Here is a 15558-nt window from a genome sequence, read left to right as displayed (position 1 = left end):
CCTTCAGCAGAACAAAGAAATTCATACAGGTTTGAAACTACTTAAGGGTGAGTAAATGATGACAGAATTTTCATTTTTGGGTGAACTATCCCTTTAAGAAATGTGTGATCCCTGGGTCACGATATATTTATGGTTCTTTTTTTCTAAAGACAGACATTTCAAACATTGTGGACTTGCTGTTCCTTTTTTGTATAGGATGTGATTTTAAAAAATGCCAGACAGTGAATTGTCTTAATTATTATTTATATGGTTTCCTGTTAATTATTATTACAATTATATGAAGTGTTCGCATATCATTTTATGTGAAGGAATGTCACAAAATAAATTATTTAATTGTTTATTACCTGAATAAGTCGACTATTAGTTTTTTGTTCTGACTGTAATAGTGCTGTAAACGAGTCTCCCGGGAGAGGTGCTTTGATTGACAAAGAAATACACCAATGACCGTTTTACATCTCATCAGCTGGAGAATTACTAGCCAATCATCGCCTACGTCAGTGACACATTGTGTTTTCATCCCGCCCCTCACACGGGCACACGCATATCGGTGGAAGCCGCTCGGGCAGGAGCGTTTATTTAGTTCAGTTTTGGTTTCTGAATTTGGAAAAAATATTCTGTATTCCTGCCTTGATGGATAATTTTCTATTGCGCGGTTTTTTATGTGTTTTAGTTGTTTGTATGTTGAGCTTGTCAGCGCGTGGACGCAGTGATGTGCTCGAGCTCAGAGACGCAGACTTCGATTACCTCGCGCCCGAGCACGAGACCCTGCTGGTGAAGTTTTATGCACCATGGTGAGATAATAATGATTCATTTACACATACAGATATGCAATTAAGAACATTTTGTTGTAAAATTGCAATAAGCAGAGTGCATGCTTACATTGCAACTCGCAGTACAGTGCTGCTGTATGTGATGGCGTGAGCTGTCCATGGTACCTACATCCAGTTGACAGTTGCGATGCAATCTCGGTTCTTAAAAGAACATTTGTTCATTTTCACTAAGTATTTTCAGGTTGTGTCCTGGGATAAGTAACACCATTAGTTTAGCCATTGTTCTATTACAAGTTAATTATTCAACAGCATTGTTGTCATTTATTCCAAACATTCCAGCAGTTTTTGATTGTTTTGCTGCTCTGTTTTGTTTCTTTAGGTGTGGCCATTGTAAGAAACTCGCCCCAGAGTTTGAAAGTGCAGCTACTCGACTGAAGGGAACAGTAACTTTAGCCAAGGTGAATACAGGAGACGGAAATGGCCATTTCTGGAACTCTTGGCTTGGTTCACATTTCAGGAATGTTCTATTTAAGACAAATTAGGCTTTATTTACAGTGTCTGTCACATGCTGCCAATTAACACAGCAATTTCAAACAAAGATTGTTTACAGTAATGCTCTTACAATGGATGTCAAGGGGCAAGATATTGGGATAAATGGTAAATACACAGTTTTAAAAGTATAGTCACAAACATGAAATGTGATTCTAAATTATTTGCCTAAATTTATTTAATTTAATTTAATTTCGCTAAAATGAAAAGGATACCAGAAAGCACTAAGTCCAGCCACACATAAAATCGACATGCTGGTTTAGACAGCCTCTCAATAAACACCTTTAGTGTTGAAGAATAAATAGAAGTGCTTTAAACAAAAATGCAACCTTAACATTTCTTCATATTTTTCCCATCCACTTCCATAGTTAGTACTTTACTATAAATAGAAACCAATCTTATATGGGTTAATATTAAGGAGCCTCATGTGATATAGTAATGTTTATAGGGTCATAAGTAGAGATTGCATTTTCTTCAGATGGTTTAAGGATGTGTGCCATTCTTTGTTCAGGTGGACTGTACTTCTAATACAGAAACCTGTAAGCACTATGGGGTCACTGGTTACCCAACACTCAAAATATTTCGGAACGGACAGGAATCATCATCGTATGATGGGCCACGCTCAGTTGGTATTTATTTTAAGCGTTCCTGTATTATTTCAAATTATGTATGTCTTATGTGTGCCATAAATGCAAATGCAACTTGGCTGTCATAGTGTATGTATAATTTCTAAATTTCCAAACAGATGGAATTGTAAACTATATGAAGAATCAGGCTGGGCCGGATTCTGTACCTCTGCAAAGTGAGCATGACCTGGAGAACTTTATAAACAACTTTGATGCCAGTGTAGTTGGTAAGTGTAGTTGGCTTTATTTTGATAGATAGATAGATAGATAGATAGATAGATAGATAGATAGATAGATAGATAGATAGATAGATAGATAGATAGATAGATAGATAGATAGATAGATAGATAGATAGATAGATAGATAGATAGATTAGCATAATTCTTATTTTATTAATGTCTTGCATCATTCTTTTATTTTCTCTGTCCATCTCTCAGGTTTCTTCTCAGGGAGTGACAGCTCTCAACTCGCAGAGTTTCTTAAAGGAGCCAGTTTAATGAGACAGAGTTTCCGCTTTGCCCACACCACAGACCTCCAGCTTGGAAGCAAATATGGCGTCATATACGAGTAAGCAAAATGAGGAACTTCAACTGGTGGTTAATGTCCTAAAAACTGAGTCACAGGTCTGTTCTGATATGGAGAAACAGCAGGGGGAAAACAACGACAAATGCAAATAACAGATTGCAACTAACAATATAATTGTGAAAATAAATAGGCTTATCCATGTTTAAAAGGAAGGAGAAAATACTTCCCATGACTTTTGCTATAGATGTACAGATAAGTAATTTGGAAGAAACTCTCTAAATTAAACAGATGCCAAAAATAATAATAATAGTAATAATAATAATAATGAGCAAATCTTTGGAACACAAATTAAGATATCTTTGATGAAATCCGAGTCATTCTCCTACGCTGTTTACGTTCTGCGGTTCCAGGTTCTACGTCAGAACGCCAGCTCAGTATTGGCGTATGCGTGTGATGCTGACGCGGGAGCCAGCCAATAATGAGTCAACGTTCTAATGTAGAACCTGGAAGCGCTGAACGTAAACAGTGTAGGAGAATGACTTGGATTTCATCAAAAATATCTTAATTTGTGATATTTTTGTAGACTGTAGGAGACTGACATAGAAGAGATGAATTTGTTGGATAAAGTTATTTTTGTTTTGTTTTTGCGCACAAAAAGTATTCTCGTCACTTCATACAATTAAGGTTGAACCACCGCAGACTATTTTAACAATGTATTTACTACTTTTCTGAGCCTTGAAAGCAGAAATAACGTTGCTGTGTATAGGGAGGTCAGAAAGCTCTCGAATTTCATCAAAAATATCTTAATTTGTGTTCTGAAGATGTTTGGAACGACATGAGGAAGAGTACTTAATGACAGAAATTTTATTTTTGGGTGAACTAAGCCTTTAATATTTGAGGTTGAAGACATTTTTGTTCACTTTGGTTCAATAAACTATTTTGGTGCTTACTTATCCAATGTAAAATCTGGATCCTGAAGCAAAACCAGTTGAGAACCATTGATATGGACTGTTAAGCTTGTTGTTCAAGATGAAAAATTATTAATATTAAAATTATTATGCACTATTAAAAATTTGTGAACACTGCCTGCAGGTCCGTGCTTCTGTTCCGGCCCCCCCGACTGAGCAGTAAGTTTGAGGAGAGCGTGGTGCACCACGGAGGACCAATGTCCATCACTGGCCTGCGGCGCTTCATCAGAGACAACATGTGAGCAGACACTGATACGCCACACACTCTCACAAAACAAACACACACAAGTGCTGAAATGATGATTGCTTTTGCTCTGTAGTTTTGGACTTTGTCCTCACCTGACCAAAGAGAATAAAGATTCATTGAAAAAGAGGGATTTATTGACTGCCTACTATGACTTGGATTATCTTCACAATCCCAAAGGCTCCAACTATTGGAGAAACAGGTAGGTCATTCAGAATCAGTGAGCAAATATGTTTATTACAAAGTCATAAAGTACTTATCTGTTCTACTTTGTCTGAACTGCACTTAGAGTGCTGAAGGTGGCGTCTAAGTTCAGTTCTCAGGGCCTGATGTTTTCTGTGGCGAACCGTAATGACTTTATGGAGGAGCTTGAAGATGAGTTCGGTCTGGGTGCGTCAGATGGAACTGAGCTGCCGTTTGTCACCATCAGGACACGGACAGGAAACAAATACACAATGCGGGAGGAGTTTACGTAAGTACAAACACTTCATTATGATCCTGTTTTAAGGTTTTAGATGAAATTATGCATGATTTATTCTTCAAATGAAATTGTAGTAGTTGAGTAATTAAGGCATGCAACTACAAGCTATCAACACCCAAAACACCATATTTCATTTTCAACCGAGAAACCGAAGCGTGGTGTAGTCTGATCACTCCGATGTGTTTTCAGTTATTTTCTAAACTTTTTTTAAAGAATATTATATTTCTTACATATTATTATAACCTTGTTATAGAGTAAATGAAAATAAAATAATGAATTGAAATTAATCTTTTTCTTTTATTTTATATTTCTTATATTCTCTTATATTTTATTACTGACTTTTACTTGTTTTTTTATGAAAATAAAACTCTGCATTGAAGAAAAGTAGATTTTTGTTTGTATATGTTGTCATTTATAGTTCTTAGTGTGATCGGTCGATAACTATTTTTTGCCGATTCCGATTTTCTTTCTAACAAAAAATCAGAAAATTGCAATCGTTGCATCTCTACTAAAAAGCCTCTGAATCCATCTAAATATCTCTATGAACAACAGCATATCAAAACAGATAAATCAACTCATCAGCTTACAGTGTTTAAGTCTCATCAGCTTTCATTGTCAATTGACCCTTCGCTAAGCCACGCCCGAAAACCGCCACAGGCCAATCGTGGTTTGGCAACCGTTACTAGGCGCGGGAGGTCTGTCAAGCTTTCGAGCGAGGGAACATGCCGAAGCGTTGTGCCTATGGATTGTGTTAACCTGATACCCAGTATCCTAAAAGTATGGACGGGGTGGTGGAATTTTTTTCCCTTCCCGAAACCTAAAACCCAAGGGGAGAAATGCCGGTGTTATGACAATTTGTGCTACCCTGTCAGATTTTGCTACTTCCCATTGAAACAGTAGGTAACGTTAGCAAAATCTGAAAAATGCTAACGTTACCCATCAGATTGTGCTTCCAGCATGATATTAACATGGTCTATGGCTTTATTAACATCTACACCTACCCCAGCACTAAACCTACCCTTACAATAATGCATATATCGTAATTTTGTGTTATTTATCATGGCAACAATGATGTAATATTGATGTATGCATTTGCAGTAAGCCCAGGTAGGACAATCTGACAAGTAGGTTAGCTAGCTAGCTAACTCAGCACATCATTGCTTGGAAATAATGACGGTTTTTTGTTCATAATACATATATTTGAACGTGAAATAAAATGATTAAAGGCAAGACGGAGTTACGTTAGCCTGGCGTGCTAAAAATATAAGCGGGAGAATGTTATCATTGCAAAGTGGTCAGGCTAACGTCTTGTGTTTATTCCACAAGACTTATGGATAAGCTGTTTGATTTATAATTATTAGGTTATTTTCACAAATTTCACTTAACCTGCTGTGGATGAACAAAGCTTTTCCTCAATAAATTGTGTGTTTCCCATTTGAATGGTCAGCGTATGAGGCGGCTGCTGCTTGCGCTGGGAGCTTTAGCTTCAATTTTGATCAAATTATTTTCTAATCGGTTGCATATTATGTCGTGGATATATCCCTTGAATGCATACTGCAGTCGCTTTTGTCTTGCTCTCTCAGATATTTCACCTGTTCGCCAAAAATGACTAATTATCTCCTTGAAAATGTCTGACACCGGTGCTTACATACTGTAAATGACTTGCCAGACGCCAAAGCTTGACAGGCGTAGCAACAGTAACTAAGCAGGGCGGGGCTTAGCGAAGGGTCCATTGCGCTCCCTATTGTTGCTGGCAACCATATGCTGTAAAAGCTGGCAACCCGCGTTTTTGAACGAGGGGGTGGGCCAAACAATATTTTGAATTTGGACTGCAGTACCTATTTTGAACACTGGGTGTCATTATTACATAGAGCCCCTTTAATCTCAAAAGGTATTACACTATGGTTCAAAGGTTTGGGATCAGTACATTTTTTTTAATAGAAATTAATAGTTTCATTGAGCAAGGATGAATTAAATTGATTAAAAGTGTCAATAAATAATAATTGTTTAAAAAAATCTTGCTGTTCTTTTGAACATTCTATTCATCAAAGAATCCTGACGGTTTCCCCAAAAATGTTTTCTACATTTGATAATAGTAAGAAATGTTTCTTGAGCAGCAGATCAGCATATTAAAATGATTTTTGAAGGATCATGTGACACTGAAGACTAGATTAATGATGCTGAAATTCATCTTTGCCATCACATGAATAAATTACATTGTAAAATACATTCAAATAGAAAACTTAAATTGTAATATTTCACAATATTACTGCTTTTACTGTATCTTTGATCAAATAAATGCAGACTTGGTGAGCAGATACCATTATCATACTTATTCTTTCCCGCCAGCGTGTTTTTTTTTTTTTTTTTAAAGGTTGCCAGCTAAAGCCAGGCTAGTGTTTTTGATCATTTTCACAAAAATTTCATGGCCCCCAGAATAACTGGTTGTATGAATATCTGAACATGCAGTATATCAAAAGAACACAGCCTCTTCTTTTAAAAAAATAAATATTTAAAATGTTTTATTCTAGCTTCTTGCATTCTTTTTTATAAACACTTGAATGTGGGTAAGTTTAATAAAAGCAACATTTTGAACAAAAACTACAGCATGCATAAGCAATGTTTTTATTGCTTGTTTCTGCTCCTTTTTGGCCTGTTTTTATCCGGAGATTCTCCAGTCTTTCAGAAGATCCAAAATATATAACAGTGAAAACACAGAAAGCCGCAAATTCCACCAATGGCGGGGAATCATTGTCTCATAAATGAGTAATGACGGAAAATTCCTCAAAAAGGCGGGAAAGTTAATATATTAACATATTAATAAGACTGTTATCATAATATTGTTTAAGTATAATAATGTTCTTCATTTAGCTATACCTCAGCTAACATCGGGCAAAAACTTCTACAGCATTTTGGTTTGTTATAAGCCTTCTCAGTCAGTGTGAATTTTTTTAATTATGTCTGGTTTGAACTAAATATGGACTCTCCTCAGACGGGATGGCAAGTCTTTAGAGAGTTTTCTGGAAGACTATTTTGCTGGGCGACTAAAGCGCTATGTCAAATCAGAGCCTGTACCTGCCAAAAACAATGGACCGGTCAAGGTTAGTGAGATGTTTATTTAAATGCACTTTTCACTTAGTCTTCTTTTACAGTATCACTTCAGGCATTAACTCAGGTTGATTTTTGTGGGAAGGTGGTTGTGGCAGATACATTTGAACAGATTGTGAATGACCCAGAGAAGGACGTGCTTATTGAGTTTTATGCACCATGGTGTGGCCATTGTAAAAAACTGGAGCCCAAATATACAGAGCTTGGAGAACAGGTGAGCATTACATGGCATCGGTATGACTTCTATCTCTTTCTGAAGTTCTTCTGATCCTGTTTTTCTGTTTTCTATGGTCTTGTATGACTCTTAGCTATACAGTGACCCCAATATAGTAATCGCCAAGATGGATGCAACTGCCAACGATGTCCCACAGGGCTATGACGTACAAGGGCATGTATTCACATCTTATTGTCACTCATCATCAAATCTTTTATGTATATTTTTTAGTGTCCATTGTTAATATTTTGTTATTCTTTCACAGATTTCCTACAATATATTTTGCCGCTGCTGGACGAAAAGACGAGCCAAAAAGATATGAGGTAGTGTTTATTTCAACCATGACCATGTTTCTTATAGCTATCATGTTCATATATTTGTCATTATGAACATTAATTCTTTGTATTTTAATTGTCACCTGCAAGAATATATTTTCTTTCAGGGAGCCCGTGAAGTGAAGGATTTCATCGGCTTTCTGAAGCGTGAGGCGTCCAACCCTCTTGTCCTAAATGGAGTCAAGGAAGAGCTGTAAACAAAAAAAAGCTGGAAATTGTTGTTCATGAAGAGTGGAGAATTCTGTAGAATTCTGCTGCTGTTCAGCCATACATATCAAATTAATTGGCAACAATAAATTTAATAAAACCAATTGTTTATTATACAAAGTAATAATTTATATTTGTCCATATGTGATAGAAAATAGAACCAATTGCTAATTACACTATAGAGTCGTGTTTTCGTTGTTATGGTCTTTGTTGCATGAGCTTCACTGCTCTGTTCTTTGTTTTGATACTCATTTTTTCCATCTGTAAATCTACTGGTCCGTCCACATTAAATATTGCTGTTGTTTAACGTACATTTACAAAAAGACCAATATTCATGCTTTGCGTGAATGGTAAAACTAATCAGATTTCATGCAGTAGATGGAATGGTAATTGGTTTCAGTTTGTGGTGTATCAGCATATGGAGCCATTATCAATGTGTGGAGTTTGTTTCTTGGCCCTTGATTTCCTACTGAGTTGATCATGTGGAATGGCATCTTTTAACCCATGTAGGTTTTTAATCTAGGACCAAAGTCCCTTAAGGTTTTTGCTAGGACTCGGTCTTGTTTTGTTCAAATTACAAATTGCTATTCTTAATTCTGTTATGACATGGGTTGAAGAATTGGTTATTTAATGATTATTTGTTGACTGTAGCGTTTGTGTATTTAAAGTAAACATTGTCCTGTCACTAGTATTTTTTCTATATGTATGCCTTAAAGTTAGTATGTTTGACATCTAAATTAAGCTTTCTGTTCTGCAAGTTTGGTACTCCTTGATGAACAGGAAATGCTAAACAGAAATTCAAGTATTGTTTATTAAAAGGAAATTGACTTTGGTCTGCTGTTTTTTTTCATGTTTAAATGTCGTTATATTGAGCAAACTTTTTTTTTTTTTTTTAAGTTCATGAAAGTGGATTCGTTTTTAGCGACGTTCATGGTAACTTGTGTAACCTGCTCCGGAGCAGGCTTTATTCTGGGTTAAGATTGAAACCCAAAACTGGACCAATCAGCTGAGAGTAGAATGGAATATATCTGATGCAATAAAGCCAACAGGCCTCTGGACACTATTGCCAATATAATGAAAATAAGCACTGAAAGGCATCAAGTTCCAAAATGAACCATAAAAGTGGTCAATATGATTTGGGAATATATACCACAGGATATTACATAGAAAAGAGCCAGGATCTTATATACCTTTTTGCATTCCATGGAAGCCATACAATTTTGGAAACATAAGGGTAAATAAATGACATATGTAGGACTCTTACACAGCTTATAGGAAAAGACATTTATTGTGAATTCTGAACCCTGGTTCCTTAACAGCTGTAAAGAAACATTCAACAGGATCAAAAAAAAAAAAAAAAAAAAAAAAAATCACAAAAAAAAAAAATACATCCAATGCATTCAAAACTGATTTATATATTCTACTCTTACGCCTCTCTACCACAAAAATTACTTTAAACAAGAGAAGATAAACCTGGGCCCATACCAAATAAAAAAACATCCTAATTCTGGTTCTGTGGTAAATCTAGTAAAATCTCTCTGAAGTCATCTTGACACTGGAGGAACTTAACTGGTTGGCGTCGTTCTGAAGAGAAGTGCAGGACTGATTATTATTTAAAAAAAAAAAACCCACACACACACGCTTGTCTAATTAAGACAGACTGTTTCCCATTTGCATTTTTGTCTTCCCATTTCTGGTCTTTTCTAATACATGCACTGAAAGCTTACAGTCTGTCAACAAAGAACAGTCATAGACAATCCAGCAATATTATTCAGAGCTTAAAACAAATCCAAAATAAACTGCCTTTTTCATGCAACAGCCATTTTAAAGTAAGCCAAATATCTGGTCGAAATGAGGAGGGGATTGAATGATGATGTAACTGGTTTTTATGATCAATCAATCCTACTTTTATATTCAAAGTCCAACATACATTACACCACGAACTGATGAGATATCAATTCATGACGGTCTTGTATGTAAACGTTACTTAACTTTAGTGAACCAAAACAAACAGGGCCAGAAAGTGAGCAGAGCCATCCTACAGGTATCTATCTTTAATTATAACTTTATTTTCTATGTGGAAATTAAGAACTGAAATTGTTTTTACAAGGAAACCCCATTTTCTGTACAGTGTTTCAGAGGTAAGGTTTTTGTTTCTCCCCAGAGTGTTTTTATAGTCTCACTCTCTCCATATTTGAATGTTAGTCTTGGTCGAATCTAAAATTATAGGAGAAGAGTGAAGCCATGTTGACGGACACACAACACACCCAAACCCACCCCATCCCGCCCTGCTCAGATTCTTAGCGGATCGCTTTGACGGGACTCTTGAAGCTGGAGGCTGCCTGCAGCTGTAGCTGGTAAGCCATTGGGTGAATCTTGAAACCATAGAGCCTGAAAGAGGACAATGACAGTACTGAGAAACTGAACAATTTTAGAGATATCAGAAAATCAATTTAAACAAAGTGGCAAGTGACTGCCATATAAAGGAAGGACAAACCTGGGCACAAACTGGTTGGCAGGCCTCTTTGGCCGGTACTCGGGATGCACCATAAAGAGCATGTGGGGGAAGCCAGTGCCAAAATAGGCTCCATCGGTGTGATGGTGCCTGGACGACTTTGGTGTGTACACATCCATACACTTAGGGCAGTAGAGCTTTACCATGGCCTCGCCAGGTATGTCAGAGAGTCCTGAAGATGAGAGAGAGACAGACAGATGCTAGACTAACTCATTGTGAGATCATGTGACGGCAGGGGTGCACACAGACCTGCTCCAACAACCATTTAGTGTCCTTTATCAAATTAAAAAAAAAAAAAAAGAAAAAAAAAAAAGATATTCAATGAGGGGAAAAAAATAACATGGGGCAAAAACAGATTTTGTCCATTAGGAATTGATCAGATTGAGAGCAGCAGATGGTCAATAGGGAGAAATTGAGGCAAAAAAAAAAAAAAGAAGGTTTCAGAGGTAAAGACATGTACTTTTAAGAGTGATGTACTTTTCAAGTGAAATTAGCTGATAACATCAGTCAGAGCAATGAGACACACAAAAAATATTTGAAATAACATGCTCAATAAGCCCAAGTAAATGGGGACACCCACCAATAGGCAGCATTGGCTGATTCTCACAGTAAACACGAGGACAATAGCCAAAGTCTCCCTGCTGATACTTCTCCAGCTGCAAGAGAAAACAAGGACAACATAAGTATTGAGCCGAAAAAATGGTCTTTAATGAAATTCTAACACGCAATAATTACATGACCCAGGGAAAACGTACCATCTGGGCAATGCCACGGTTAGTGAGGATATAGCGCGCATGGATCAGACCATAGAGCATCTCAGCAGCCTGCTCGATTAGGTCACTCTGGTTGGGGTTATCCTCCAGCTCCTCATCTGACACACACACAATAACACCTCCATAATACAGCTAGGAAATCACAATGTTTAAAGTTGGTAAGGAACAAAAATTCTGATCATCCTTTCTTCCCTGTCGTGATGTATTTCCAAGTGAAAAAACAAAAAAGGGCGGGACCTGATTTTGTCCATCGGGAATTGAGTGGATTGTTTGCTAAATGCTGCAATGGTTTCATGAGAATTACAGATTGCTGGAGGAATTATTGTCATTAATGTGTTTGATTAACGATAACAGAAAAATCATCTATAATACTGCAACATACCATAAAAAAACTGATTTCGTGGTGACTTAAAAATGGATGGGGAAATGCAGGTCAACTCTAGTATGTTTTACAGGTGCAGCACTTTAAAACAAATGCATTTCAAATGCATTCATGATTTGTCTGGATCATATTCAAATCAAACCAAGTTACAAAATGCATCTTTGCTGAAACATTTTGCTTTAGGTAGATAATTATGACCATTATTATGTGTGTGTAAATAAATAATTGCCCAAGATTCATGGAGCAAAGCGATTAATGGATTCGGAATAAAAGATCTTGTCTAAAGCTACATTTTAATGTGCCTGGTTGGTTGTATGTTTAGCCTGAAGTACAGCAGATGGTTGCACAAAAACCCTCAAGTTAATGTTGCAATGTAAAGGAAGCAGTGACAGACCTTTTCTTCCATACTGTGACAATTATAGAAAAATTACAGAAATAACAGTTACAGAAAAAAAGTAATACAGTAATAAACCCACTTCTAGGTGAAGTGGGTATGGCTCAAAAACTAAATCACTGACCAGGTTCCAGATCCAGGATCATGTCAAGGGCTTGTCTGTAATGGGGAACTTGCTCATTGAGTCCCGTAAGATTAAACTTGTCCTGAATGTAGTCCTCATCTACCTGTATGGAGTGAAAAGAGATATACATTATACCAACAACAATGCAGAAAAGGCATTACTATAGCAGGTTCATCTACTGTTCTCTAAAATAACAGATTACAACACCACAGGTTGACTGACTTCTACCTTGATTTTAGCAAAACAACAGGTTTCGAAGTGATTCCGAGACAGTTAAACAGGGTTTTAGGGATCTCCAGGGGGCCACAAGGGAGTAGGGACTTTCAAACCGGGTAGTTATAAGAACTAGCCACCAGTCTGATCCCTAAATATTCCCCTAGGGCCATTTTCCTGGTTGCACTTCGCACTGCCAGTAGGAAATCTGAAGTGACATAAGCCTTCATATATATCCTGCTGTGTGACTTTTATTTTGACATTGCTAAGAATGCCAGAGCTTGAGCACACAGCGCTCTCATTCTCCATCTTTATTAGTTTATGATCCGTTTAACAGTCCTATCTAATACTTTATTAGATATAACTGTTAAACAAAGAAAATAGATGTTGTACAAAAAAAAATTAATTTAGTCCCCCCCCCAGTAGGGCTGCACGATTAATCGCTTGCTATTCTCACGCGCATTTCGTCAGTAAAGCCGGTTCCCTGATTACCGCTAAATCACAATCACCTGCTTTCAAATGGAGCGCCATTTAATAGACTGAGCCGTAGATCACTGAAAAGCCACGCAATATCGCGTTCATTATCGCAGGCGATTCATCTGCGATATGAACGCGATATTGCGTGGCTTTTCAGTGATCTACGGCTCAGTCTATTAAATGCCGCTTCATTTGAAAGCAGGTGATTGTGATTTAGCGGTAATCAGGGAACCGGCTTTACTGACGAAATGCGCGTGAGAATAGCATGCGATTAATCGTGCAGCCCTACCCCCCAGGTACTTCTGCCAATAGTTATGGGAATTACAAAAACATTCCTCCAGTGCGAAAACCCCTAGTGATGGGAGGTCTGTGGAAACGTCTAAAGAAAAACTGTAATAAATAAATAAGAAGGTTAAAATAAGAAAATAAATAAATTAGATAAAAATAAGTAAATGAAAAATTATAATAAAAAAATAGCTATTAATCTTAGATTAAATACAAACAGATTAACGTAAATAAGATTAAAATTAAATATATACATTTAACAGTACATTACTATAGGGAGTGGGAATAAAATATAAAAATGAAACATTTTAATTTCATTTTTTTTTATCAGTGTATAAATCAGGCGTTTATAAAGATGCCTTTTAAATTTGAGGTTGGGGTACCTCATACAAGGATGGTATTTGGGTATCTTAAAAAAAAAAAGAAAACTCTTGATCTGTGTAACAACTAACTTATATAGAGATCACAGCTAATATCACTGTCCGTAACACTTTGAGCCTCAAACACTGATATTTCCATATTTCCTTTAAAAAAATAATGTGGTAGTAGTGAACATGTAGATGAAAAAAAGCTTGTAATTTGTCCTGTAAATTCTTTATATTTCTACACACATTCTTACAGCATCTATTGTCACCTCAAGAGGGTGGTGCTCGTGTCTGAGAGATTTCAACCCTGTAGCTAATTTCTAATCAATTTAAACGGTCCCTGGTCTGCTTTATATAGTTATTATACAAAATATAAGACCAGAAACGAATACAAACCTCACAGAAGAACTCGTTTCCCCGTAGACCACAAAACCAAGAAATCCACGACACTTCCTCTGAGCTACTCATGTTGGGAAACTGTAGAGATGAGAGCAACATTAATATACCAGATACAAAGACTGTTACTTTTACAGCCTAAAAAAGGTCACGTTTCACTGATAATATACAATAACAGTCACAATGCTGCGTTAATATGTTTTAGGTAAGAACACGTTAATAAAAAATTGCATCTTGTCTGACTGTTTTCACGTAAACAATTGACTGGACTGGCCTGACGCACGCTAACATAGCCTGATGGTTAGTTTTTTAGTGTTACCGCCGAGTCAATGAAATCCATATGGACAACTATTTTTTTTTTTAACCGTAGTAAAAAACAAAAACAAACATTGGTGCGTTTAAAAGAGTCGTTTCTATCTTGACAAACGTCCATTTATAGTTTGTATACTAAGCTAACGCAAGATGAGTTTAGCATGCCGCTGCTAGCTAACACTTAAAAAAAAACTAGGCCGCAGCAAATTTACCGACTGCTCCTGAAAAATTGTCCATCGGGGAGTATCCTAACACGTAAAATAAACAACGAATTCACAAAAATAACAGAAAAATATGCAAATATCGAAACTACTACATATTCCTATCCATTACAACGATTAAAGCGCTTATTCGTGTTACCTCAAGGATCTCCCGGGGTCGATGTTAGCCGCAGCGATACAACTGTACGCTGATTGGAGGCTTCTGCTCTACACCACGTGATGATAAGGCGGGTCACTTCCGTTCTTACAATTCTTATTTGTAGGAATTGTAGTCTTTATAATCGGAGTTTTTTTTTCCCATTCATTGTGTTTTTGCCATTATCTGGATTAGAATAGACCAAATATTTATGTTATATATCACTATAATCAAATATTGAAGACATCGAATAATGCAAAACTGACATGTAAGATTTATTTTAAGATATGCAAAAACATTTTTTAATTTGCACGGCTATCTTTTCCCTCCTGGAATGCATCGAAACAAAATATATTTCAATGTATTTATTTTATAGTAATAGTTCACAATTTTTTTTTTTTTTTCATTTTTAATTTTGTTGTAATGTTTGTGTGTGTATATATATATATATATATATATATATATATATATAGAGAGAGAGAGAGAGAGAGAGAGAGAGAGAGAGAGAGAGAGAGAGAGAGAGAGAGAGAGAGAGAGAGAGAGAAAATCAATGAAATTACAATGGAAATGGTAAGCAAAAAGAAATTACTCAAATTCCCTTTTAGAAAACTCTTAGGCCCGGTTAAACAGACAGGGCTTATTCTAAACCATGATTAGGCCTTATACAATTAGAATATTTAAGTAGCTTTCATAAACGTACACTAGAAAAAACGTTATTGGTGTGCATCTTGACACAAAACAATGGCAGTGACATATGGCAGTGCAAGTTGCTTTCAGTTAAAAAAGCTCAAACATGCATTTAGTCTAGGACTAGCTTAAGCCATGTCTGTGAAACCAGGGGTAAATGACACTGTTGGTGAAATGAATTCAAACCACAGATCTTCCATTAAAACAAAAGATTTTTATTTAACGTTTTCTCTGTATACTTTTTATTATAA

General features: G+C 36.4%; 2 protein-coding genes across 4 annotated transcripts; one reads left to right on the top strand and one right to left on the bottom strand.

The window, feature by feature from the left end:
• Positions 1-46: 46 nt before the first annotated feature.
• On the top strand, positions 47-8840 carry pdia8 (protein disulfide isomerase family A, member 8). Of its 2 annotated transcripts, none has more exons than XM_067410801.1 (13): positions 47-791; positions 1150-1228; positions 1831-1948; positions 2065-2121; positions 2383-2512; positions 3563-3676; positions 3759-3884; positions 3972-4154; positions 7156-7264; positions 7357-7485; positions 7580-7659; positions 7751-7808; positions 7928-8840. In XM_067410801.1, the coding sequence occupies exons 1-13, from the start codon at positions 631-633 to the stop codon at positions 8015-8017; spliced, it is 1434 nt and encodes a 477-aa protein (XP_067266902.1). In that variant the 5' UTR covers positions 47-630; the 3' UTR covers positions 8018-8840. The 2 variants fall into 2 exon arrangements, with proteins under 2 accessions (XP_067266902.1, XP_067266901.1); XM_067410800.1 differs by having other exon boundaries at positions 2065-2172.
• Positions 8841-9394: 554 nt separating this feature from the next.
• On the bottom strand, positions 9395-14694 carry csnk2b (casein kinase 2, beta polypeptide). 2 transcript variants are annotated; one of them, XM_067410802.1, is made up of 7 exons: positions 14624-14694; positions 13952-14032; positions 12216-12318; positions 11298-11413; positions 11123-11198; positions 10525-10714; positions 9395-10418 (listed from the first exon to the last, which is right to left on the bottom strand). In XM_067410802.1, exons 2-7 carry the CDS (start codon positions 14021-14023, stop codon positions 10328-10330), a joined length of 648 nt encoding a protein of 215 aa, XP_067266903.1. In that variant the 5' UTR covers positions 14024-14032; positions 14624-14694; the 3' UTR covers positions 9395-10327. The 2 variants fall into 2 exon arrangements, with proteins under 2 accessions (XP_067266903.1, XP_067266904.1); XM_067410803.1 differs by lacking the exon at positions 14624-14694 and adding an exon at positions 14476-14537.
• Between the last annotated feature and the right edge of the window lie 864 nt (positions 14695-15558).

Source organism: Chanodichthys erythropterus, chromosome 15 (genome assembly GCF_024489055.1).
Source record: "Chanodichthys erythropterus isolate Z2021 chromosome 15, ASM2448905v1, whole genome shotgun sequence".
NCBI lineage: Eukaryota > Metazoa > Chordata > Actinopteri > Cypriniformes > Xenocyprididae > Chanodichthys > Chanodichthys erythropterus.
The sequence above is the reverse complement of the archived record's forward strand: the minus strand, read 5'-3'. Positions and strand labels throughout refer to the sequence as shown.

Coding starts and splice junctions, on each gene's coding strand:
- csnk2b (XM_067410802.1), bottom strand. CDS start 14,023: ATGAGTAGCTCAGAGGAAGTGTCGTGGATTTCTTGGTTTTGTGGTCTA. Junction 10,715..11,122: donor TCAGCCAATGCTGCCTATTG/GTGGGTGTCCCC, acceptor TCTCATCTTCAG/GACTCTCTGACATACCTGGC. Junction 10,419..10,524: donor GCCAACCAGTTTGTGCCCAG/GTTTGTCCTTCC, acceptor GTCCTCTTTCAG/GCTCTATGGTTTCAAGATTC.
- pdia8 (XM_067410800.1), top strand. CDS start 631: ATGGATAATTTTCTATTGCGCGGTTTTTTATGTGTTTTAGTTGTTTGT. Junction 1,949..2,064: donor TGATGGGCCACGCTCAGTTG/GTATTTATTTTA, acceptor ATTTCCAAACAG/ATGGAATTGTAAACTATATG. Junction 7,660..7,750: donor CAGGGCTATGACGTACAAGG/GCATGTATTCAC, acceptor ATTCTTTCACAG/ATTTCCTACAATATATTTTG.